The 25896-nt window shown below is 40.6% G+C and overlaps 2 protein-coding genes and 1 pseudogene across 9 annotated transcripts in view; 1 reads left to right on the plus strand and 2 right to left on the minus strand.

Moving 5' to 3' along the window:
• LOC127647141 (gastrula zinc finger protein XlCGF57.1-like) overlaps window positions 1–25896 on the plus strand; it is a 121713-nt gene that overhangs the window by 15843 nt on the left and 79974 nt on the right. The gene's annotated exons all lie outside the window — the stretch shown is intronic.
• Window positions 14–3109, minus strand: LOC127647144 (gastrula zinc finger protein XlCGF57.1-like; annotated as a pseudogene).
• On the minus strand, window positions 17281–24697 carry LOC127647140 (alpha-2-macroglobulin-P-like). The gene is given in 35 exon segments (XM_052131206.1): window positions 17281–17321; window positions 17398–17503; window positions 17592–17675; window positions 17757–17838; window positions 17941–18062; window positions 18134–18313; window positions 18315–18353; window positions 18440–18624; window positions 18716–18878; window positions 18957–19031; window positions 19118–19274; window positions 19352–19427; window positions 19526–19702; window positions 19798–19866; window positions 19971–20034; window positions 20118–20233; window positions 20316–20442; window positions 20518–20743; window positions 20851–20986; window positions 21248–21335; window positions 21437–21562; window positions 21725–21874; window positions 21939–22151; window positions 22219–22446; window positions 22527–22697; window positions 22774–22883; window positions 22971–23091; window positions 23170–23284; window positions 23361–23445; window positions 23519–23684; window positions 23774–23794; window positions 23935–23987; window positions 24072–24228; window positions 24305–24488; window positions 24615–24697. Coding segments are annotated over 35 exon segments (4296 nt in total).

Consider the following 25896-nt stretch of genomic DNA (forward strand, 5'->3'; position numbering starts at 1 on the left):
GTACTGTAAATGGTAGAAAGGTTAAGAAAAACAATCTCAACTGAGCAACAGCAGCATTGGGGAAACTGTGTAAATCGATGCTGAATCCCATGTCTTTATATAGTCAATCTCTGCATTCTTTCTAAGTTAAAGGATACTGTGGGTGGTGTCACTTGCAACTTTGAGAGATCCTATAAAACCCTCTTTTGCCAAATGACTTTCTTCTACTGGATCTCTTTCTCTTGACTCTCAGTCGCTGTCTGTAAAACATATTCATATATACCCCATTCTCTGTTGTACACTTATGTTTACTAAATATATATCTCATTGGCTACATTTAGGTTAAACTTCTTTATTCTTCTACCTGTGCATGCTCTTCTATGGTGTAAAGCAGTTAAAAAAAATTCTGTTTTCATGTTTAATATTACACAGAAACCGCTATTTGTTGAATGCAGTCACTTATGTTACATCCACAAGGTTACTTAATTAAAGCTCAAAACAAATACACATTGATGCCATCTTCTGAACATTCAAATGTACAACATTATAAGCATTTCAAACAACGTACACTACATCAAACTTATAAGGACTAGTTGTAAGGATACAACTGTATATTTTAGAAAGACTATAACCATGGTAATAAAGAGCCATCCATGGTCTTACCAGTGGTTTTGGCCTTATTATTAGAAATGCCACTCAAACCAGTGCAATCTCCATTTGAGCTGCTATTGTCAGTTATAATGTCGTTTCTGGTCATGAAATTTCATCTTTGCGATTATCTGAATTTCACATCGTTTACTTCAGTTTACTCTGAAAATGATCTTTGCTCAGTATGATAACTTTGGACAACACTTTCTTAGATGAGTCTGTAGATTACTTGATTAAATGAAACTCTTTCCACATGAAGTGCAGTGGTATGGCGTCTCATGGGTTCTCATATGTCCTGACATCATGAAACACTTTTCACAATGAGAACACTTGAAAGGTTTGTCTTCAGTGTGGATTTTCATGTGATCCTGAAGGGTTTTCTTTACTGTGAATCTCTTTCCACACTGAAGGCAATTGAAAGGTCTTTCTCCAGTGTGAATTCTCATGTTTTTTAAGGTTTCCTTCTTGTGTGAAACTCTTTCCACACTGAAGGCATGTAAAGGGCCTTTCTCCAGTGTGAATTCTCATGTGTTTCTTAAGGTTTCCTTCTTGTGTGAAACTCTTTCCACACTGAGTGCAGGTGAAAGGTTTCTCTCCAGTGTGAATTCTCAGGTGCCTCTTTAGATCTGCTTTATTTGTGAAAATCTTTCCACACTGAGGACATGTGAAAGGCTTCTCGCCAGTGTGAATTCTCATGTGATCCTGAAGGCTTCCTTTTTGTGTGAAACTCTTTCCACACTGAGTGCATGTGAAAGGTTTCTCTCCAGTGTGAATTTTCATGTGTTCCTTAAGGCTTCCTTTTTGTGTAAAACTCTTTCCACACTGAGTGCATGTGAAAGGCTTCTTCTCTCCAGTGTGAATTCTTATGTGTTCCTTAAGGCTTCTTTTTTCTGTGAAACTCTTTCCACATTGTGGGCAGGTGAACGGCTTCTCTCCAGTGTGAATTCTCAAGTGTTTCTGAAGGGTTTTATTTATTTTGAAACTCTTTCCACACTGACTGCATGCGAAAGGCCTCTCTCCAGCGTGAATTATCAAGTGCCTCTTTAGAGATGCTTTTTGTGTGAAACTCTTTCCACACTGAGGGCATGTGAAAGGTTTCTCTTCAGTGTGAATCCTCATGTGTTTGTTAAGGCTTCCTTTTTGTGTAAAGTTCTTTCCACACTGAGTGCATGTGAACGGCTTCTCTTCAGTGTGAATTCTCAGGTGCCTCTGTAGATCTTTTTTTGTGAATCTCTTTCCACACTGATTGCATGTGAAAAGCTGCTCCACCGTGTGAATTCTCAGGTGCCTCTTAAGGTTTCCTTGTTGTGTGAAACCCTTTCCACACTGAGTGCATGTGAAAGGTTTCACTCCAGTGTGAATTCTCATGTGCCTTTGAAGACCTGCTTTTTTTGTGAATAAATGTCCACAGTGAGTGCAGATGAAAGAATATTTGGCTCTTGATCTTTGAGAGAAGTTTTTTTCACTCTTGAAGCAAATAATAGCTTCTTCATCAGTTGTTGAATTATTAGATTTAGGATGCTGATGGTGTTTCTGATCTATGTCATTTAGTTCTTGACTTTCCTCTTTCACTTCCATCAGGTCTAAAATGAACAGACAAAAGAAATGTGAAACAAAACATACAATTGAACTCCAATTTAATGTCTTTAATGTAATTTCTCTGCTTCTTTTATTTTCCAACTACAACTGAAGCTTTGTTACTTGAATGTTCATTACGAAGAATAAAAAATGGACACCAACCTCTTTGTTCCTCAGTATCTTCAATTTTTATTCTACATGGTTTTAGATCACTCATGGCTTCACTGTTGCAATAGTATGTCAGTAGAGTTCAGCTGTTACACTTGGAGTTGTTCCCTCTTTATATGCCGCCTTATTCCTCTTTCTTCACCTGTAGGATGATGGGAATATTCCAAGCATTTATAAGTTAATTCCAAGTTATATGAATATGTGAATTGTGATTGCTGTGTAATTATACATTGTGTTATTTTCAATTGTACTTGATATATATTTGGTATGTGAGTGAAACAATATTTGTTGTATTCTACTCGAGAAATTTCCGATCTGTATGATGTTCTGACTGTTTCTTTGACAGTATCTAGTACAGTAACTAAAACAGGAATGGTCTGACTTTAAAGTAAAATAAGTTAGGATAAGAAAGAAACCTACCTCTTTTAGGCTTAAACAGTGCTTTAGAAAAGTGAATTTGTGCAGAGTTTCAAAGTCATGGTCTTTTCTCTTCTAATTGTTTTTTTTCTCCATATTTTAGTAGTTTAATTGTTCTTCTATTTTATCTCATTTATATGGACCAATAAGAGAAAATATAAAGAGAACTGCTGATCCATGCCCATGATTTTATTAACCATACTCACAGAACTGTTAACTGCTCCCTCATTTTAACTAATCGTGCCCATGGTTTTTTAAACCGTATGCTCAATTTTGCAATCTGTACCCACAAATTCAAAAACTATACCCACGGTTTTGCAATCCGTACCCACAGCAATCACACTCCCCTGACTTCCAGTGCTTGTTCAACAAGGGTGGTGCCCAAAACTCACTCGCAAGAGACAGTACCCAGTGCTTGCTATCTGGATGCGGCTACCAATGCTTGCTCAATGAAGGTGGCAAGTGTTAAGAGGAAGAGAGGGATCCCTGCTTCATAGGTTTTAGAAATTTCAGTCATTGAGGCTGCTTCATTCCATTGGTCCAAGTCTCGATGGCCATAGACTCGGTGCTCCCAGCCTCTGTGGCCCAAGAGATTCCTGGTTTGGTACCTATGAGCTCTGAGTCCTTGGCCACCTTGACCATGACCCCCTCCCCTATCCAGTACAGTAAATCGAGTCAGAGATTATTTAGCAGAGACAAAACACTTTTTTTAATTAATGGGAGAAGGGACCTGGCTAGCTCAGCAAGTAAAGACACTGACTACCACACCTAGAGTCGCACGGTCGAATCCCTGGCGTGCCTAGTGACTCCAGTCAGGCTTTCTAAGCAAACAATTGGCCTGGTTGCTAGGGTGGGTAAAGAGTCATTTTGGATTAACCTCCTCGTGGTCGCTATAATGTGGTTCTCACTCTCAGTGGTTCGCATGGTGAGTTGTGACAATCACCAATAACCTTTTAAATCCAGACATCACCTATCAATCAACTCTATAACACGCATGCACATTAGCTATACAATCAGGGAAAATTGCGTTTTTCAGCGCACTATGAGGTATTTTATCAAAATTTCACATACCAGTCCTGTCAGATTTTTTATTGCTGATTGGAATTTTTTTTTATCGTAACCTTGGTGATTTTGGACTTTCTCTATTCAAGATAGGAGCTGCACTGTCATGACTGGAAATAGCCTCCCGAGAGCTTTTCAAAGATGGCTGACAGTGGACATACCAATAGGTTGGGCTTTTTTAGTTTTTTTTAAAACATACAACAAAACCTTTGACATGATACTTGAGCATGTAACTATTACTTTAAATTTATTTTTCTCTCCAGACAAGTGAATGACCAATTATCCTGTCTGAAGGACAAGCACATGTAACCTGTAACTTTTCCCTAAGCATCATTTGAATTTAGAAATGTAGACTCTAATTATAAGTTTTGACTCTTTAAACTAAGCCTAAATCAAGAGTTTTGACTGAAGAAGGCCATCCTGCAGTGGGTGGGTCGTAGTCCGGAGCAGTAATGCCAGCTCGTCTGGTCCTTGAAGCTGGGGAAGACCGACCGCCCATTTGCCTTCTCCCAATGGCTCCGAGACGCGTGCCAGAAAATGGCTGCTGGCGGGGAACCGCGACGTGGTGGGAGTGGTTGACCAGGTGGTACTGGAGCAGCTAATCCTTCATTTTTTTATTTATTATTATACTTTAAAGACATATGCAAAATAATTCCCTTCCTGTCAAATTTCATTAAAAGTACTGTTCTTAAAAGTGTTAAATGATCCATCCAAGTACAGGGACTAAAAATCAGCCTAGAACAGGGCAATGGTGACACCAAATGGAAATATTAGATAATTCTGCTTACTGGAAATACGGAATCACGTTATATACTGTACATATGCTGCTTACACAATGTCACTGATTACATTTAAAATATTTGTTATTAAAATTGATTTTTTTTTATATTGTCACTGAGTACATCTGTATCGAGTTCAAGCTCGGAGGTGGAAGGGAGGAGACGGAGAGCAGTGATGCAGTAAGAAGAGCCCTATACCACCTGGTGATCTGCGCTTTGATATCCTTCATGTGGTGGAGCCATTGGAGTGGGGCGTGATCCGAGCAGAGGGTGAAGGCCTGCCCCATCAGGTAGTACCGCAGAGTGAGGACCGTCCACTTGATGGCCAGACACCCTTTTTTCACGGTGCTGTACTTTGTCTCACTCAAGGAGAGCTTATGGCTGATGTACAACTGTAATGCTCCACCCCCTACCCCTCCACCACCTACGAGTGTACGGCCCCCAGTTCTCTGTCTGAAGCGTCCGTCTGTAATCGGAAAGGGAGAGAGAAATTAAGTGAATGCAAAAGCATCCCCCCGCAAAGTCATACTTTAATCTGCGTGAATGCCTGTTAGCACTGCTCCGTTCACTGGACTGGGTGAGATCAGTCAGCGAGCTGGTGACATCCAAATTGTCACAAATTGGTGCAATCCAAACAGCATGGAGAAGGCTGTTATTTTGTGGGAAATTGGTATCAGGGGATCTGCCAATAACCCTTTGTCAAATCCAATGTCGAATAAAATCAAGCAGTACCTAACGGATTGAGCAACTTGACAACGTGGGGCATCAGGTACTCATCAAATTTAGACACTGCGTTGACTTTTCTATAATCCACACAGAACTGTACAGACCTGTCGCTCTTAGGAACTAGAACCAGGCAGGACCAATCGCTGTGGGATTCCTCTATTAACCCCATATCAAGCATCGTATGTAGCGAACCTCTATCGGTTCGCTTGACCTCATAATCGATCTCCTCCACTCGTTGTGTGACCTCAAAGGTTCCTTGCCACTTGGCGAGTAATTTGGAGCTCGATGTGGGGAGTAATACGAGAAATGTACCTCCCGGTGCAAATTCCCGCAGCCGAGCTCCTCTGTTATAGAGTAGGCTCTGTCGTTCTTGAGCTTGGAGCAAATTCTCCTGTGTTAGTTGCCCCAAGGTGTGGAGTTTTGCTCTGAGATTAAGAACATACTGAATTTAATTCTTGCTATCTGAAGGTCCCTCCTCCACCGTGGTTTGGTTACAATCTGTGTCCACCAGTGCTTGGTGAGTACCCCCCTTGAACCTTACCGGTATCCGAAACACTCCGGCCCGGTCGGGGACAGTCTATGGGGTGCCAGCAGGCTGGCCCAGATGCCACGCATGCACCTTCGCCAGTGGACACTTCCACCTGAGGGGGAGATTGCTGGGGCACTGTAGAGGTAGGGGGCAGTGTCCACCACCTCTCATGGAGAACTGACCTCAGAGCTTCCTCTTGTGACGCCTGGCGGTGACACTGGACCCATTCCGCCGTTCCCTTTGGCAGATGAAGGATTAGCTTCCTTAGCTATCCCAGCTTGTAAAAGCTTTTGTAGCCAGCTAAATGTCTTTCAATTCTTGTTTGGGGGATTTTTGCCCATTCTTCCTTGCAATAGTTCTGTGAGATTCTTGGGCCGTCTTGCATGCACTGCTCTTTTCAGATCTAAACATAATTGAAAATCTGTGGATAGACCTGAAAAGAGCAGTGCATGCAAGACGGCCATGGCAAAACCTTCAACTTGCGCCTCTTGAAGTAGTTTGTTGTGGATTTTGAGGTGTGTTTAGGATCATTATCCTGTTGTAGAAGCAATCCTCTTTTCATCTTCAGCTTTCTTACAAATGGTGTGATGTTTGCTTCCAGAATTTGCTGGTATTTAATTTAATCCATTCTTTCCTCTACCAGAGAAATGTTCCCCTGTTCCACTGGCATCAACACAAGCCCAAGGCATGATCAATCCACCCCTGTGCTTAACAGTCGGAGAGGTGTTCTTTTCATGAAATTCTGCACCCTTTTCTCCAAACATACCTTTGCTCATTGCGGCCAAAAGGTTATATTTTAACTTCATCAGTCCGCAGGACTTGTTTCTAAAATGCATCAGGCTTGTTTAGATGTTCATTTGCAAACTTATGATGCTGAAATTTGTGGTGAGGACACAGGAAAGGTTTTCTTCTCATGACTCTTCCATGAAGATCATATTTGTGCAGGTGTTGCTGCACAGTAGAACAGTGCACCACTACTCAAGAGTCTGCTAAATCTTCCTTAAGGTCTTTTGCAGTCAAACAGGGGTTTTGATTTGCCTTTATAGCAATCCTACAATGAGTTCTCTCTTTCTTGGTCTTCCAGACCTCAACTTGAACTCCACCATTCCAGTTAACTTCTATTTCTTAATTACATTACGAACAGAGGAAACGGCTACCTGAAAACGCTTTGCTATATTCTTATAGCCGTTTTTATTTTCAGAGTGCTAGACAGCTTCTTAGAGGAAGCCCATAGTTGATGATTGTTGGGATAAGATTTGAGGAGTCAGAGTATAATAATAATTCCTTACATTTATATAGCGCTTTTCTAGGCACTCAAAGCGCTTTACATAGTACAGGGGGAATCTCCTCAACCGCCACCAGTGTGCAGCATCCACCTGGATGATAAAGCTTTGCATAAAGTATGTATAAAGCTTTGAAATTTGCATCACATGTCCTTTTCAAATGATGATTGTGAACAAGCCACAGCACAAACAAGCTAATTAAGGTCTGATACCTTGGTAAAAGTTATCTGAGAGCTCAAATCTCTTGGGGTGCCCAAACTTTTGCATGGTGCTCCTTTCCGTTTTTCACTCTAAAATTATACAAAATTAATGTAATACACTAATATTGCTTACATTTTTGAAAATAGTGTTTCATCTTTACCTTTTGGAGATCAGTTAATCTTCTAATCACTGAACTATTCACAGCAAAATAAATTTTGACCAGGGTTGCCCATAATGTTGCATGCCACTATATAATACAAGTTTTATTGATATTTACCTTTTATCATTAAGACAGTTAAAAGTGATAGGGAACTGCTGAGGAGAGACTGTCAGAATGTGTGCTTCAGAGGAAGATTTATGAGCACTCCACAAAATGAGGGATCTGCTGAAGTTGTGTGAGGTTTATTTATTACATCTGTTTTAATGAGATAAGTGCATATTTGCATACGGTATATGATATTAGTTTTATAGATATTTGTATTTTTATAATTAGACAAGACAGTTAAAAGTTACAGGGAACTTTTGAGGAGAGAGAGGGAGAATGAAACAGGTGAGCATTTTAACATTGAGCTCAAAACAAGTCTCCTGTGGCTCTGATGTGCGGACCGTTTAAATGGCACTGTGTTGTACACCAGACTATTATTGTAGTAACATGATGGCACTTAACGACAAAACGAACCGTGACTGGTCGTTTACATGTCTCAGTCGCTTCACATGCAAGCAGGTGATTTTCCGCACCCTCAAGAAAAAGAAAATGGGAAAATGTATCAGCCGATGCCGATAAAAGTCAGAATATTGGCCGATTTATCGGCCTCTGCAATACATCGGTTGACCACTACTCCAAGATGTGTGAGTAGTCTGACGGAGCTTAATAAAGACAAACAGATAGCCGTTCCATCTTTAATAGAGGTTTGGGAAGACTGTTTAAAAAGCGGCCTCAGGATGTATGTAGAGCAACGAACTGCACGATATCCCCGAGATCTGCAAGGACATCGTAACGTGTTCTAGCCGCAGTGACTTGACCAAAACATAAAACAATGCTCACTAAGACCAAGTTTATAATTGGTATTTGTTTTGTTCAATGATTCAAAATAAAATGACTCACATCTTAACATGTCTTTGTTTATTGACTGACACATTACATGTTATTCTTGTACATCTGTGTAACAGGAAGGATTAAAATGGGAAAGGAGGAGGTGGGAACCAGATGAAGCATCAAAGTAATATTTAATGAAAACTTAAACAAAAGACACAAACATAAACACACATATGGCAGCTGCGTGTGGCTCTCTTCCGAACTGCTGCATCCAGTTCGTCTTTATCCCTCTCCTCAGCTTATTAGCCCGATTGGGGATAGGCTTTCCCCACCTCCCTCATGACCTGGGAGGGAGACGAGGGGAGGGAATAGGGGAGAGGGAAAGAGCGAGGCAGAGCGACAGTGAGAAAAAGAGAGGAGATAGAGAAAATAAATTGCTCACCGGTTCACGCCATTGTCTGGTCCTCGACCACTCCTCCACCTTCTGGTGGACGACAGCTGCTCCTCTCCAGGCAGACAGAAGCGAGACCTCCGACCCCTGGTGGATGGATCGACCCTCCAAGTTCTGGCGACCGGTAACAAGCCCCAGTACCCCTGGAAACGGCTCCACCACTCTAGGCGGACATCAGCCATTCCTCCTCGTCCAGGCGGCCGGCAGCGACTCCACCGTCCCCTAGAGGACGGCCGTGGCTGCTTGTTTTATGGATGGCAGTGGTGAGGACTCCACGATAGTCCATCCCTCCTCCTTCCTGGGTTTTGGCACCAATTTATTAGGGAGGATTCAAATTGGAAAGGAGGCGGAAGCCTGATGAACCATTAAAGTAATATTTAATGAAAACTTAGCATCATAAATTAATAAACCGGAAAAATGTCACAAAAGACAAAGCAGCTTGGAAAAATGGTGTACCAGGTACAGCTGAAATATCACGGTAAGTACACACGAAGACACACTGAAGAAGGTCCATAAAGATGTCGTACGTGTATATGTAAGCATTTTTTTTCCATTTTCCCCGATTGGACAGTTATTTTCTTTTAAAGCCATGTATCACCAGAGTAATGAACGGTTTAATCTCTTGATTTAACACAGCGGTTAATTGACAGATAAGGAGTTGCACTTCGTTGCATCTCAGATGGTTTTTAAGGCCTTTCAAATGCATTTTTGACTACCTCCGTATGTGTTTTTTATGATTCAATCAGAAAAGGTTTTGCACCCCAATTACACCTGTATAGTGTCACTTGTCACCGAATCACATCATAATACCAGCTGGAATCAGGGTCTAAATGACCGCTGCCTACATTAGGGAATACTTTCGGCAGAAGTTCATCCCACATCAGTTTCCACAGTAGGACCACCAGGAATAAGATGGATATATCATGAGAGATCAAGAGTTCAAAAGTCTGATCGCTTCGGTGAAGGAATTGTCATGAAGTCGACTGGTGAGGGTCCTTGTGTGCAATGAAATGATTTCCATTTATGTAGGCTCATGATGTTGTGTTTTGGACAAAACAGACGCTACTTTTATTCACTGTAAAAAAGTCCCTTCTCCACGATGCATATCGTCACATTTTTTAACCATGATGTCTAGTGCCACAATACACCATTACACCCTAATGTGTGTGGCTGCTTGGTTTGAAAACAGGGTATCTGCAGGTGTGGGCACTTAAAACTTGTTTCTTTATATTTAATATCTTTAAAAAAGTTATTAAAAATCTTATCAGTTTAGGGTGAGAACAGACCAAAACTGTTTTTCACTGTACATCTTGTCCTTGTATTCTCTAGGAACAATCATGATTTCAAGCTCGATTACACTTCCTAGTGCTTGATGCATGCGCAGAGCGCTCGATGGCGTTATAGGAAGTGTAATTGAGCTTGATATCATGATTGCCAAGGACATTGCTGATGTCAAGATTAATTAATATTGGATCACTTCAAAAGACATTAATTAAACCAGCTGGAGTTGTTTGGATTACTTTATGCTGCCTTTATGTGCTTTTGAAGACTCAGAGTTCTGGTCACCATTAACTTGCATTGTATGAACCTACAGAGCTGAAATATTCTTCTAAAACCTTCATTTGTGTTCAGCAGAAGAAAGTCAAACACATCTGGGATGGCATGAGGGTGAGTAAATGAAATTTTTGGGTGAAAACTCTACTTAACTTCTACAAACACATCTTTTATAATATTAATAATGAATAATAAATATCATCAAATGTCATATGTTTGAAATGCCAACTCTAGACATTATTACATTTATCTCATATATTTCATGTATATTTTCATTTTATGTTCCGTGATTGAAGAACATTTCATTTCCCAGAATGCTCTAATTTACTCAATATATTAAACAATCAACAGATTCCTGTTTTGAATAATAACTCATTAATTTATGTCATAAAATGTGTCTCGGACTAATGAAATTGTGTTTCTGTGTTTAACTTCTTTGAATTGAACTTCCTGTGAGTCTAATCCAATTCATTTCTAATTGCAACTGATGAATTGAAAGAGTCAGTTTTGGATTTGGCAGTAATTTATGTTGGTGTTACTCACAGTTTGTCCTCCTGCAGCTCATAGTCCATATCTGTGAACATTATCAGCTCTAATCGGTGTGTTCAATGTGAATCAGATGTTCAAACTGTCTTCATTCACACACTGAAACAGAAACACACACTCTTCAATACTCATATTTACTCATATACAGATGCTCATCATTACTGACATTATTCACATATTATTATTGTTATTATGGCTACAGAGGGGTATTCCAGAATAGTAGTCGACTTACTCTCTGTGTAGAATAATTTCCAGAGTTGTTTATTTCAGATAGATATCATGTTTCAGAGATTGTTAGCGCATTCATGCACTTTTAATAGCGACACAACGGCCGTGGAAACTCAGATTACACACGATTATACTTTTAAAGCAATATTACAGTAAAATACAATCTTTAAAGATCTTCATTATTCCGGCATTTTCAGTCTCACACAACACAGAGTTGCACTCAAAAGGGAACAAGTTGTGTACAATGTGTTTAATACTGTCATATTTTTAACACATAACACATTGGAAAGGCCTCCACACTCTTCACTGTAAAGGGCTTTATGCATTTATATTTAGCCCTTCTAATAAATCATTTTTACTCTATAAATGTCATAGTATAAAATGATTACAGTACCACAATCTTTTTACAGTTCTTCAGTCAGTTAATATATCATGTTATTTATAACATTACACAGTATCGATATGCAGGTATTCAAAGCTTCAGCAAATAATCAATCATTCTTCTTCTCTAACGAGATCATGTGATCAGACCACAGATATAACAGAGGTTAGAGATCGTAACTCATGTACTGTACTTATAAATGACACATGCTGTCATTAAGAGTAAACTACAGAGCCCTCGTTTAACTGGTGGTGAAGTGATTCAATGAAAAGATGTTTCTGATGCTCAGCCTCCTCTACTCCATTAGAAACTGGTCCTTTAATCTGCCTTTCAGCATTGACCTTTTACAACTAGGGAGAGATGAGAGTCAGACAGTTAAACCAACACAATTTCATTCAGTATCAAGCTGTTGGAGGCCGATGGATCCTCTACATGAGACCGCACAGACATTGACTTTTAGGGGACAAGACAACAGACACGTTTTATTGCCACACCAGATAAGGACATAATGGACATCCCATCATTGTCCACCTCTGTCACAGCAGATCTGGTGAATCATCATGCGTGTCCTCCTGATAAACATTACATTCAATCTATGAGAAATGATGACAACTGTGGGAGATCCTACAAGAGGGTTTATTAATACAATGACACCATCAGCAGCTGTGGGAAATTAAAGGTGATATGATATGTCAATGGTTAACCGCCGTTAAGAATTTAACCAATTAAAAATGCATCAACCGACAATGTATGTTATATGTACCATTTCTCCGGAGCACACATAGCCCATGTTAACTTTTATACCACAAGAGGACGTACTTCACATTTGCAGCTGAGAAAAACCACTGTGTCTCAATAAAAGAAGCGGTCAGTAAATGTTGAGGCAAGATGAAGAGGGCAAAACGTGGTCGAGTGTGGGAGCATCACACTGTAAGAGGACAATGCTCAATGTAAATATTGCGACAGTCTTAAAATACAGCTGCAGTACAACATCATTGCACAAACCATCACGTCAAAGAGGCTGTAGTGATGTGCATGCAAGCAATAATTCAGAGGCAATGCTTTACGGTGGAAAAGGACATGATGCCTATAAGCGTGGTGGACGTGATGGATTTCGTGAGCTACTGAACTACACTGAACCATGCCATCGCATCCCGAGGCTGGCCAGGCAAAATCTGAGCATCACAGGGACATCAGTGCCATCGGAGAGGGTGTTTTCTGCAGCTGGACTTACAGTGAACAGACACGCACGACTTATATTTCTAAATAAAATCCAGTAGGCCTTGGTCTTAAATATGGTGTGGTGAGTTTTAGAGTATTTTACTCACTCCTGCCCATGCAAACATGTTACTTAAATACAAACCAGAAGGAGTTCAGTTTATTGTGGAGACGTCTTTTTTTTCCTTTTACACAGCACTTATTTAAAAAATGGGTTTGGTTTGTTCTGCCTTTGCTAGTCTAGTTTTTTTTGGCAGTGCCATTTGTTGAATTAGGACAGAATAGGCCGTTTTGAGAGAGTCTTACGGTTTTATTATTTTGCTCGTTTAAATAGTTTGTGCTTCGTAATGTTTCACATAACCAATTTATAATTGTTGAAATAAATAGAAAAAAACATGCGTTTTGTATCTTATTATTAATGATTAAACGATTATTGATTGTTAACATGTTCAACTATTGGCAAAATGCACGAAATCAACGTTTTTAGAAACCCCAAATGTTAAACTGGGAATATCAAATGGTATTAAAAATAAAGGAAACACATACAGTAAAATTAGCATGCACAGAACATGGTATATACCAGTAGAATTAATCTTAAAATAAAATATATAATAACCCTAATGTTATTATCATCGTATTAATAGAATATGAATGTTAAAGCTTATAATGAAGTTCAGCGCAAACAAATAACATAAAGGTCGACCTATTAAACATTAATGCAGGCGAAAGAGGTCTAATCGTTGAATTAAGCTTTTACATATACAGTAAAACATTATAGTTTTATGAATTAAAACGAAATGACGCAATGATTCAGACAACTTCCAGTCAAGTCCTGGCCCGATGCAGCTCATATTACGAGTGAAGATGAAGAAATGCTCATTTACAGTCATTAAAACTTCATGTTCTGCATCACTGAAATAATAATAATAGTAATAATAATAATAATAAGCCTCTTTCCATTGTGACGATTGTGAGAACGCGCACAAACTGAGTTTCAAACTCCCGGTTGAGTGAATTATTCCCGCGAGTAAACACGTGTTGGGTTAATCAAGAGAGTTCGGGGTTTATGTTAGTTAATCGTGCTTTCTGGAAACCCCTCTTGTGTTCATCAGATAATAATAAAACAAACCGTTGATGAAGGTTTCTCTCTTACCGCTCGGTCGGTGAGTTGTTAAAGCTCAAAGACGCGTTAACATGTGAACTAATGTTTAATAAAAGTATTATTTTACGATGAATTGAGATAAATTCATCAGTTTCGTCTAAACAACAGTCTGCAGGAGCGCGAGTGTCTTCTTCTCTTCGTGTTTTGGCGGATCGCAAACAACTCGTAAAGCTGCATACCGCCACCTACTGTACAAAGTGTGTATCACCGTGTCACTTATATTCTATTATTCACTCTAGTGCATTTAAAACTTAAGTGCCCTCCTGCTCTCTCTTACCCCTTCTGTTCCCAATACCCCTTTTTATATCCCACGCCCGTCCTGTCTCTCGTACTTTTCTTCATTCAGATTCATATATGGGACAAGATCTACATTTTCTGTGCAAATTTGAAGGTAGTTGAAATATATTTCTTACATATAAACTTGCTTTGTTACCCACTTCATTTGTTTGCCATTCTCTTTTCTTCTCTAATACATTAATATCTATTTCTGTTGCTGGATAAAGCCATGGTGAAATATTACTAATTGGGGAAGTCCTGGTGAACTCTTATAGCCTCCAAGCCATATTCACTAGCTCTTCCTTTCCATGTCCATCCAAATCCACTTCTCTTAATTGTGTAATATTCCCAGCAGTTCTGAATCATTATTTTTGTGGGGTTTTCCTCTCCACATCCTTTCAACCTAATCCAGTATGTAAGTGATCATTTTTCAATGGTATTTCACCTGCTCCTGTTAGAACAGCATTAATGGAGGTTGACTTTATGGCTCCAACACAGAGCCGCAGAGCTCTATACTGTAATCTGTCTATATTTAGTAGTGTTGTCTTAGCTGCTGCTCCATACATCCATAATCAATTGTTGATCTCATAATAGCTCTGTATATATCAATTAGTGACTGCTTATCAGCCCCCATTAATCATGTCCAGCCACTGCTCTTAGTAAATGAATTACTTTCTTGCATTTTGATTCTATGTGTTTAATATGAACTTTCCATGTGCATTTATCATCTAGCCATAGTCCTAAATACTTCAACTCAGACACCCTTTCCACTGGCTTCCCATATAGTGTCAGCATCTCATCATCAATCTTTTGCTTATTTGTAAATGTCATATAGCAGGACTTACTCATGGACAGCTTAAACCCCCATTTATATGACCATTTCCCCACTTTATTGCCTCTTGTAATTACCCGATTACATATTTCACATTTCTTCCCCTTATCCATTTTACTACCCTGTGGGATACCATCATCTATTTCAATGTCTTTAGACACTTCCCAACCTTGACTTTCATTTAACCGTCAGATAAAGCAGGGATTATTGTTACCTTCCTTTTGCCACTCATTTGTTTCAACATGTTCCAGATATCTTTTAGTTTTTAAATTGTTCTTTGGGCAATTGCTCTCTTCCTTTGGTAAACCATAATGTTCTCATGTGTTAAGTTTTCCTTTAATACTCAAAATGATTAATTTCATTCTTTGATGTTCTAATGGACTCCTCATTTTACCAAGGTACAACTTTCTCCCTATTGTCAATTTCCTTCCTATACATAATGTCACGGCATTCAATATATACCCTGTGACATGCCTTGAGCATTCCTCTATGATAACTTCTAATGTAACCATGTGTGCTGATTTCCTACATCACATTTTGTAATTTTTCCAATCAGCCCCAACAACACACCATCTAGTGATGGAGTTCCCTGCTTGCATTGATACGTTTGTATTATAGTTAGAACTTGGAAATGATCACTTCCTACGGTCGAGTCTCTTGATAAACCATACACACTTCTTGACTAACTTATCCGATACCAGAGTAATGTCCAAACATGAAACTGACCCCTATTCACATCTACTTTTGTTCCCTTTCCATCATTAATACAGACTAATGTTCTAATTGTTAATTCATCAACTATTCTTCCATTACGATGTAATTTCCACCCCATAAACTACTAGGAGCGTTAAAATCACCAAATTTCCCTTTTAAAAACCTTTCCTCCCATTTCCTTTAACATTTCAATAGTTAACTTTACATTGTGTTATTGACTGTTGGCAAACCAACTATATGGTCTCATTACTGACACCAGCTTGAGTGTGGAGGGAAAATTAAGTGACCAATATAAACTATTAAATGATCGAACCACAAAATAAAAATCCATTAAGAGGTTTTATCAATTACGGATTGCTTTGGAACATTTTGGATGGGATTGTGCATTGATAATCTAGCATTGATCTCAAATTCCTTTAGCTGATATCCTTCTCGCTCATATGCTTTGCAGCTTAAAAGCGCACATTAGTTTCTGAAAGACTGGCACATCCAGCACTGTGCTCTCCTCCACAGTTCTAGCCTTTGGGGATTTACCCCTTTCCCACACTCATGTTCTCCATCACAGCTTGTGTAACAGGAGCCAGCTGGTACGTGATAGCTGTGCAGTAAGGTGTAAACTTCACTCCTGGCATAGATGACTGACGCTGTAGATACCGGGTCGGATCCCATTGGAGCAGGACCGGTTTCACTTGCACCCCATTGTTTTCCCCTCTACACATCCATATCATTGACATTTATAACATCCAAACGTTGGTGGACCATATGCCCAAACCATATAGCTAACAAAACCAAGAAACATCCATCCGGCAGTTTCTTCATCAAAATTCACCATTATATAGAGGCTTTCCAACAATCTAACATCAATCCCCTTCGCCCCTGTAGTACCACTCTTGATAGCATCTTAGTTATTTGCATTTGGTGTTTTTGAGCTCAAAGTTTCACCATCACTGATTTGTATCTAGTGTGTACATATTGCAACGTAATGCAGGGGGCCATGCAGCAATTCAATGAAATTACCGGATGTTCTCATGAATTGCTTATTACCATGTTGTGGCTGAAGCGGTCACCTAAAATAGCAGATAAGATGGACCAGTCCTGGCGTCTCGTCACCCTGTCAATTGCCGCTGAGAGCTGACGCCACAACTTGACACTCGTCATCTAATGCGGTGTTCACACATTCGACTACCATTATGCCTTGCACTTGAATTAGGTTTCCTTGGTCACTAGGGCTTGTGTATATGCAACTAGAGTACAGGTGTATGCATGCAGAAAAGCCCAATACACGTAAAGCCTTCAAGTATTGTTAGGATCCACACCCCACCTTGATTAACTGACAGGACAAACAGCCCTCCATCCATGTTAAAGCAAAGTGAAAGAAATTAAACGACCAGACTATGTGAGATTCAGAAACAAGCACTTGTTGGTCTAACAAAAAGGAGGCAACAGAAAGAGATTGAATTTATACCATTTTTATTTAAGCCAAGCATCCTGTAGCCAATACTGAAGCACAATCATGGACAGGGGGATGTGTATACGGTCTCAAACTGATCACCTGAAACAGAACCAGGAAATAAGATTTAAAAAAACAATACAAGAGCAAAGCCTGAGTCACATTGATAAAAGCATACTTGTTTGATAGTAGTCATAAACTCGGACTACAGCCGGCTTGAGATTTTTCACTGCTTGAACCCCTTTCAGTTGGAGCATATAAGTCAGAGGCACATTCTTAGTAACCTGCAATACAGGAAAAACATGTACATACTGAATGTAGCATATTTTAATGTGGCTAGTAGGGTTAATAGATCCAGTATACAAGTCTCACCGTTTTCAGATATACCAGGACACGATCATCTTCAGCATCAACACGCTCCACTAGTGGGGCGTACGCATTGGGTGGAGCTCCAAGCTGTGGAAAGGACCCATTATTCATGGTTACATTATGTAGCTTCCAACATCTTGGGATTTGACACCTTAAAAGAACACCAACCGTTGAGGTGTCTGCCATGAAGCCAGACAGAATTTTAATGTCCACTATAACCATGTTGGTACTTCCTTTTGGTCCATTATATCTGAAGATAAAGTTCACGCAAGTTCAGAAATGCATTAGTGGCTCGTCCATTCACACATGAAAACACAAAAGCTTGATTTAGTCAAGGTAAAGCAGTGCTTACGTCACAGTGAAGTTGAGCATGAGTTTGTCTCCAAGTGGTCTGCATTCTCCCTTCACTATAGTTTCAACACTCAAAGTTTTGGTGGTTTGAACAGGTGGTGGGATGTTGTAGAACATTGCAACCTATGTGTGGAAGTCAAGCTCAAGGACAATTGGGACATGCAAGAGACAGACATAGGAGCCAAAACACAGACCTGCATAGACACGCATGCAGAACCAGTCACTTTAACACTGTATTTGCCAGGAACATTCTTCAGCGGCTTCTCCTGATACAGCAGCCGGTTGTCTCGATTCACATCAAAGCTATAAATTTCTCCTCCTGCCGACAACTGTACAATAACCGTACTGGAGCCCCTGGGGCTGAACACTGCAGCCAGCGTGCAAGGAGAGAGCCTGAAGAGCCACCACAGTGTCCTAATAACCACAAACATGGGTGAAACTGCATTCATATGGACATGAAATTACTGGAATATTAGCACTTGTTGGGTTGTTTACAGAACCTGGGTGGAATAAAAGCCTCCGTAGGGATTCTGCTGAGCCACAAGCCAGTTGACAATCCTGTTAGCATAGCCCAGATTAGCTGCAGAGAGCGGGTTTACAGAAAGAACAGCTAACAGCACATATGAGCTAATCTCCACTGCCAGAGTGTCACCTGATACAGTCTGAGACCAATGGAGACTTCCTCCTTTCGGACAAGAGGGAGAGAATGTCAAGACACCAAGGGGGGGGGGGATGTAGAAAGAGGCCTCAATTGAAATGTCTAGTATATGGTTTACCATCATTAATAGCAACATTGTCCAAGGCATTTAAAAGCTGTAGTCGAGTGTTGGTCTCTCTAGCCAGACTGAACGTGTAGGCAAGCAGAGCAGTGGTGTAGGTGTTTCCCAGGTTCCCAATGACAGACCTCAAGCATGACAAAGCACTGGTGACAACAGGATCCTGGAACGCAAACGTGATACTACAGCCAAAACCGGACTGTCAATAGCTTGTACAAATGAAACCCATTGACTGTTTTACCGTGGCTGGGATGTCTAGTTCAAGCAGTGATGCTGTGATATAGGCGGTCATGGTCACATTATCACCAACTCCACCCTTGAACACATGAAAAAAAAAATACATACAAATCAGAACCACCTCCGACCTCATGTCTATACGTTACAGTTTGTGCAAAGAAACACCTTCATGTCATTGTGGTACAGATTTCCCTGTTGCATGAAACAGCCATCTGAACCCTGCTTGCTTATCAGCCAATCCTTTGCGCTCTGAATGACATGTGGATCAATGAAGATGAAGTTCTGTGCTTTGCCAAAAGACCTCAGGACAAAGGCAGTCAACCTGCCCAAGAGAAACTGAATTTACAAACTGGTTTATCCACTGGTGACAAAGATGACTCGTGCAGCAATGAAACTCACCATGTATTCGACGCCTCGAAATCAAATGTGCTGAAGGAACCGTCGCTGTGCCTGTAGTTCAGTTGGTTTTGGTACCCTGTTTAGGTAATTTAAAAAAATAAAATAGTACAAGGGAAATTTCAGCATTTCAGATGGACATTGAAAATAAAAAATAAAAAAGTCCTGTTAACATACCATGCTCAAGGTAGCCTGTGGTTCTCTCTCAGATGGCTGGGGTCAGCTGCTGAGTGACTATCAGATACTGCAGAATGTAAATATTGGGAGACAGAGCAGCTATATTCTGTTCTCCACAGCCATTTGGCATCTGTAATAGTCCATCAAGATTCTTCAAAGCACGGCCCATTAAATCCCCTACAACAGGAAAAGAAACCGGTTTTAAAAAATAAATTATACACATCTCTGGGGAGGTACAGGCTGAACGTTTCAGTTCTCATTAAACGGTTTACCAATGACTGAAACGGAGCATCTGGCTGATCCCTGGATCACATTTGCAGGAAGCGTCAGCACAACCTCTTCTAAAGAGGGCTTCCTGCAAAGCAGATAAATGGATCAAATGTATCAGCACAGAGCACTAGGCTAACATTTAGCTGTACATTTGGGGGGGAATTTAATAAAAGACGTAGAAACGAACCCTTTGGACACAGTAATAAACTCTGGGTCTTTATCCGCTCAACTCCTTCAGCCTACAAAAGCATTAAAACCAATTCCTCAGTAAAAGTACCAGCAGCTCAATTATCAAACTCCAGAAAGTTTAACACATGCTGACCAGTACAAGTAGACTTGTAGTCACTATGTCAATGCGTCCTCTTGCTGGCACACTCACAACCTCATTGCCACACATAGCCTGCTCAGCCTGTGCACTGACAGTCACATTTAGAGCTCCTGTAAAATAAGATGAAATGAGCAAAACCTCACAAGACCAGACATTCACGTCAATGTAGTGAGAATTGATCCAAAAACAGACCAAGAACAGAAGCCGTGAGAACCCATTTGAAGGTCGCTCTCTTATTGGTACAGAGACAAGATGAATACGGATCACTAGACACCGGTTTAAGAGTGTAGCCCGATGATGGAGCTGGAGTTACTCGTACCTGCCAGAGACAAACATCATTAGTGCACATTTTGAGACGAGGGGATGCCTTATGCAAAAATAGACAAACCCTGACCATGATGCACTTGGACTGATAGTTGAAGACAGTGGCCTTCAGCTCAAAAAACTCGCCACGGATGATGGAGTAGGGCAGGGAAAGCTCCAAGAAGAAAGGCTGGAACACGGTCAACAGAGCAGGAGGTGCCAGACCTAGACCGTTGGAGGACAGACAGAATGCCTCGGTCTCCCATGTGGTGATGGTGTCAGGAACCTTGATGGGAATCTTTGCAGAACCAGTGACCCTGTGTAGAAATTACAAAGTCAGAAGGCATTTAGGACACGAAAACTTTGGTTGACACCAGAAAGCCATTTATCCACATTGACAGTTACAGCAGATAACCTAACTAACCCCACATCAGCAAGTTGCCAGATCCATGTTTCCGGAAAGAAAGTCCTGACAGTCAGGTCAAAAGAGGAAATGCTCTCGTCAGCAACTGCTCCTTGCATGGCAACCATGGCAATTTCAGCGCTCTCATAATACATGACTGAAAACAGTGGAGCAATAAACACAGTTCTTGCATATTGATGCACTTTATGACAGGAACTACAAAAGAGGCATAATTGTGTTAATCTATGACAAGTAAATAGCGTTATGGCACACTCCGGAACGAACAGCACAATAGACCATTACACAGCAAATAGTTGCAAAGTATATAATCTAAAGCAATAGGAAGAACGCCCCATTTCAAATATATATATATATTTTTTTTTATTAAAAACATTGTCAGACAACTGCATGGACCTACATTGGTTGCGATAATAATTCAAGCCCCTATACAGCAGGCAGTCTGGTTCTCGTACAGGCAAATTTGTAGCAATCTTCAACCCCACACTCTGCCAGAGCAAGACAGAGGTGAAGTCAATGTGATGTATTTTGTGGCCAGTCAATCAGAAAGCACCATAGTGCTCACAATAAACAAGGAGTAATTTTCTACCTTGAAGGTTTCATAAGCTTGGTCTGTAGGAACAGCTCGACGGGGTCTAACAATCATGCACTCCCGTTCATCCTCCACAACATATGGGTAATCTGACTGGGATCGTGCTGGGAGCAAGCTGAAGACCTGGGATCATGGAGTACATCCAGGTCAAAGAGATGCTCTAATGAACCCACAGTGCTCTTATTAAAGCCCAAAAAGACTAGACTCATTTGAAGCAAACTAGGACCAAGTAATAGAGATGGGTCAAATATTCCAACAGGAATATCACCAATTACACATGGATACCGTTTCTGCATTCAAACGTCTTTCTGGCTCCAAGATCCGGATGCTCTGATCTATTGCGCTGATGCCACACCGTGATCCTGGCAGAGCAGAGAGAGTCATAACATTTCCCTCACCAGGAACAGCCGTAACTGGGGAGAACTGCAGGGACACCTGCAAAAAAATAAAAATAACCCAGTTCACACACACAGGAGACGCAGTTCGTCCCATTATAAACCTGGTTTTTCAAACACATTTCAGTGTCAAATGTTGCACTGCCAGCAACTACATCCTCACTGGGAAGAACACCGAATGCCAGAATGTGCACTACTGGAGCAAAATCTACAGCAATTGACAGCTTGAACGATATGGTGCCAGAGGTTACAGAACCAGAAGTCCTCACATTAATGTTCTCAAATCCATGTAGAATTATCAATCCTCTGGACAACACCTGACAAGTCAAACCAGTGCGTCAGTTCAGACCAACAAAACATCCACTACAAAACTGATATACTCACAATATAGATGATGTCAGTGTTGTAGTTACCAGACTCCCCAACAAAAGAATATTTGATGGTCACAGTAACCTCAGCACCACATTTCAATGGCTGCACGAGCTTCACTATAGTAATTTCACTAAATGATGGCATGTAGGGAGTAGCAGGTTGGAAAAGATTAACAGTCCTTCTATCGGTGGTAAAGTACAGGCTTTTGTAACCGTAAGACTCCTCTGGAGTTGCACTTGCCTGGGGAACAATGAATGGAATTGGTTTCTTGCAAGTCAAAGTGTTCCATTTAAATCAGTGTACTCAATGAACAATCATACCACCAGATTAACATCAGCATTAGGAAGACTAGCTGTATTGAGGGAGAATGTGGCCAGTCCATTTTGGTTTGTAGTAAGATTCAACAACAGTTTGGGTGGCCAGCTGGAACTCTCCAGGAGATAGACTGCCTTGCGTGCAATTGGGGTCCCATTGAAATTAGATGCAGAGATCTGTTAGGATAGAAAGATGTTGGTAAAATGAATCCAATGTGAAGTGCTGAACTGAAAAATCTTACATTTTATGTACCTTTCCCATTATGGTTGATCCAGGTTCAAAATACTCAGGCATGTCCACAAACGTGACATTGCCAATTTCAAATGTTAGGGATACGGTTATAGATTTTGTGATGACAATGTCTGGGAAAAAATTTAAACCCCACAAACATTAATGCACAGAACAAACTTGCAGCAGCTTACTTTTGCTCAGGTCAGACAATAGCTCACCGGTTCCCTCTTCAGTGAGGTTCACGTTAATGACAAAAGAATCTTCCAGACCGTCCTCAGATTCGGTGTTGAAAAACACGGACATATTGAAGTTGTAGGAGGCACAACCAGTGGCAGTCATCTTGTAGCAGAACACAAATGGTTATTGTCAAGTCAACCAGATAAGAAAAAGAAATCCCACTGTACTGTACTCACACACCTTTATGGTTTTATTCAGGCATAGAGGGGTCACCTCAGGATCCGAAATGTATTCAAAAGGGTTACGACAAACTTCAATCCATGTTTGCCCAGGTACAGGTTGCCCATATGTGTATCTGGGAAATAGTACAATGAACGGTCACTCACCAACGACAAGATTGGGACGGTTAAGAAAATAAAGGCTTCACTTACTTGCCACAAACCTCAACTTTCAGTCCCACATCTCCAACACTACACATCTGTGGTGCTTTCACGGTAATGTCAAACTTGGGTAAAACTACACCAGATACAGAATGGTTACTCAAGATCTGAAGTTACCCATTTTGATAGCTTAACCAACTTTTACTCACCGTATTTTTTCACCTCAAAAACCTGCGAAATCATTCGTTCACCAATAAAAGCCTTCAGTGCATACATCCCTAGCCGAGCCTCTGGGTTTAACTCATGAGAAAGGGTCAATATCCACCTTGTGGAGGAAACATTTGTCCACTGACCAATTCGGTTACTCTGACTGTCCTATTAGAAACAAAACACAAAGACTAAGCGAAGGTCACCAAAAATAAAGCAACATATCCCCTCAGACTTGAACAGGAGCAAATTCTTACCTCTACTACAACCAGACTATACTGGAAAACAGAAAACAAATACAAACACTTAGGCATTTAAAAACCACACACCGCTTCAGCAATGTAATTGAAAACATGCATAACAGTGCGCTAGTGAATTGAATTTCTTGCTCATTATGGTGAAACGGATCAGGTCTAACCATTTGATCGAGAGGCACATATTTGGCATCCATGGTAACAACTCTGAAATTCACTGAAAATGAGAACATAAGTTACAAGGCACACTTCAAAATAAGGTAACATTTTCTACACTAATATTCATCCCAGGGTCGTTCACCCATTTGTCCTGGATTATAGATGGGTTTGTCTGTTTGGATGAAGGTCACAGGTAGGGAAGGTCTGAACAGGACTTTCCTTTCTTCTGCCATTTTGAAAGCCCTCCCTTGAATTACCACCTTCACTTTCTGCACAGATTCTACCTCTACTTGAGGAGCCTGTAGTAGAGAAATGTTAAAGGTACAACAAACCGGAAGGTAAAATTGCACACAGCTACACAATCTGATGACAGACCCGAAAGTTAAAGCAGCGCTGAAAGACTGTTGCAGATCTCTGCAGCACAAGTTGAGTGGTCACATTTTTCTCATTAAAGAGAGAAATGGTCATCGTGAGACTCTCATTGGGTTTGAGAAGGCCTGCACACAACTTGGCCTCAGACCCCGACTCAATCACTGCAGGAAACGTCACCATGAAAAATCTATCCAAATATACAAAGCAAAAGCCTTAGTTTCAGAAAGTCAGTATGTATTCAGAAATAACCATTGACTGCATTTACACTATTAGCACAGAACAGGGAGCTAAAGCCCTTTTTAATGGTACTTACGGCCCTGATCTTTGTCCATTAACAGCAAAGAGGAACAAGGCTAAAATAAGCCTTTTCCAAACACAAATCTCCTTCAAAGCCATGGAGACAGATCATCCAAGACTCAACACAACTCAACCTTCTCTTTCAGAAATTCTAAATAAGACAGAAAGCATGCAGTTCTTTTCTCACTCATCTACACTGATATTTAAACACTATTCTTCATTATGGGGAGGAGTTCATCAAGCTTGTTAAATTGATTTAGCGCTACAGCACCTTGAGCCAATGGAAACATTGTTTGGCTGGAGCTTCAACCCTTCAAAATTGGTGTTATTCGGTAAGGAGACTTGATTAACACTGATTGAATGTTGTGGGAGTTTGAGAAGCGCTACAGCTGGAGATGGGAGAGATGCTGAATCTGACATCAGAAACGTAAACAGAAACTTTTGTGTGAGTGATGAGAGAAGGAAACTACTGCATGAGATCTGTAAATTTTTGTATCCAGGGGTGTGGTATTTGGGACTATTTCAAAAGCTAGTGCAATTAAGAAGAATATTAAATGATCAAAAAACAAAAGTATTTGTGAATGAATGAATGAATAAACATATAGACTGTCAAATAAGGGAAATATATGTTACCAACACTTACTTATACTTTGAAGACCTCAAAGAACTTTGATAAAGGGGAATGCTGTAACCCATTCATTGTAAAGGGTATTGGAAGGCTTTTGGGAACAGTGCTGACAAAATTCAGTAGTTTGGGGTGGACTGTGAAAAAAGTAACAAAGTTTATCACTGACAAGCATTGCTATCAGCCCTACTGAGCCAGTGCCAATAACACCACCTCCTATTTCCAATGTCAAAAGTTGATGTCCAGTTACGGTGCCCGATTATGACAAATAGATTTTTTTTCACCTTGGTAGTTAGTTTTGATTTACAGAACCAACAGAACTGTCACGGCCCAGTCACCTTGTTAGGTTGAGGTTCTACCTGACTGGACCAGGGCAGTATCGGCCGGCCTTTGTGTTTTGTGTTCCCCCTTGGTATGATCCCACGGGTCTGGTTGTTTGGACCGCCGTGCACTCTCCGGTGATGTCATTGTTCTGTGAACCAGTCAGGTTGGGCTTTGTCTGACAAGGACCGTGACATCATTGTCCCCTGCCTGTCTTGTGTTCATGTTTTATGTTTTCGAGATTTGCCGTCATGTGCCCTCAGTTGATGACACGGTTATGACACCTTGCCAGGGGTGTATTCCAGAAAGCAGGTTATGTGACTTACCTGGGTAAGTTTAGGAGTAAGTAAGC

Source organism: Xyrauchen texanus, chromosome 8, assembly GCF_025860055.1.
Source record: "Xyrauchen texanus isolate HMW12.3.18 chromosome 8, RBS_HiC_50CHRs, whole genome shotgun sequence".
NCBI lineage: Eukaryota > Metazoa > Chordata > Actinopteri > Cypriniformes > Catostomidae > Xyrauchen > Xyrauchen texanus.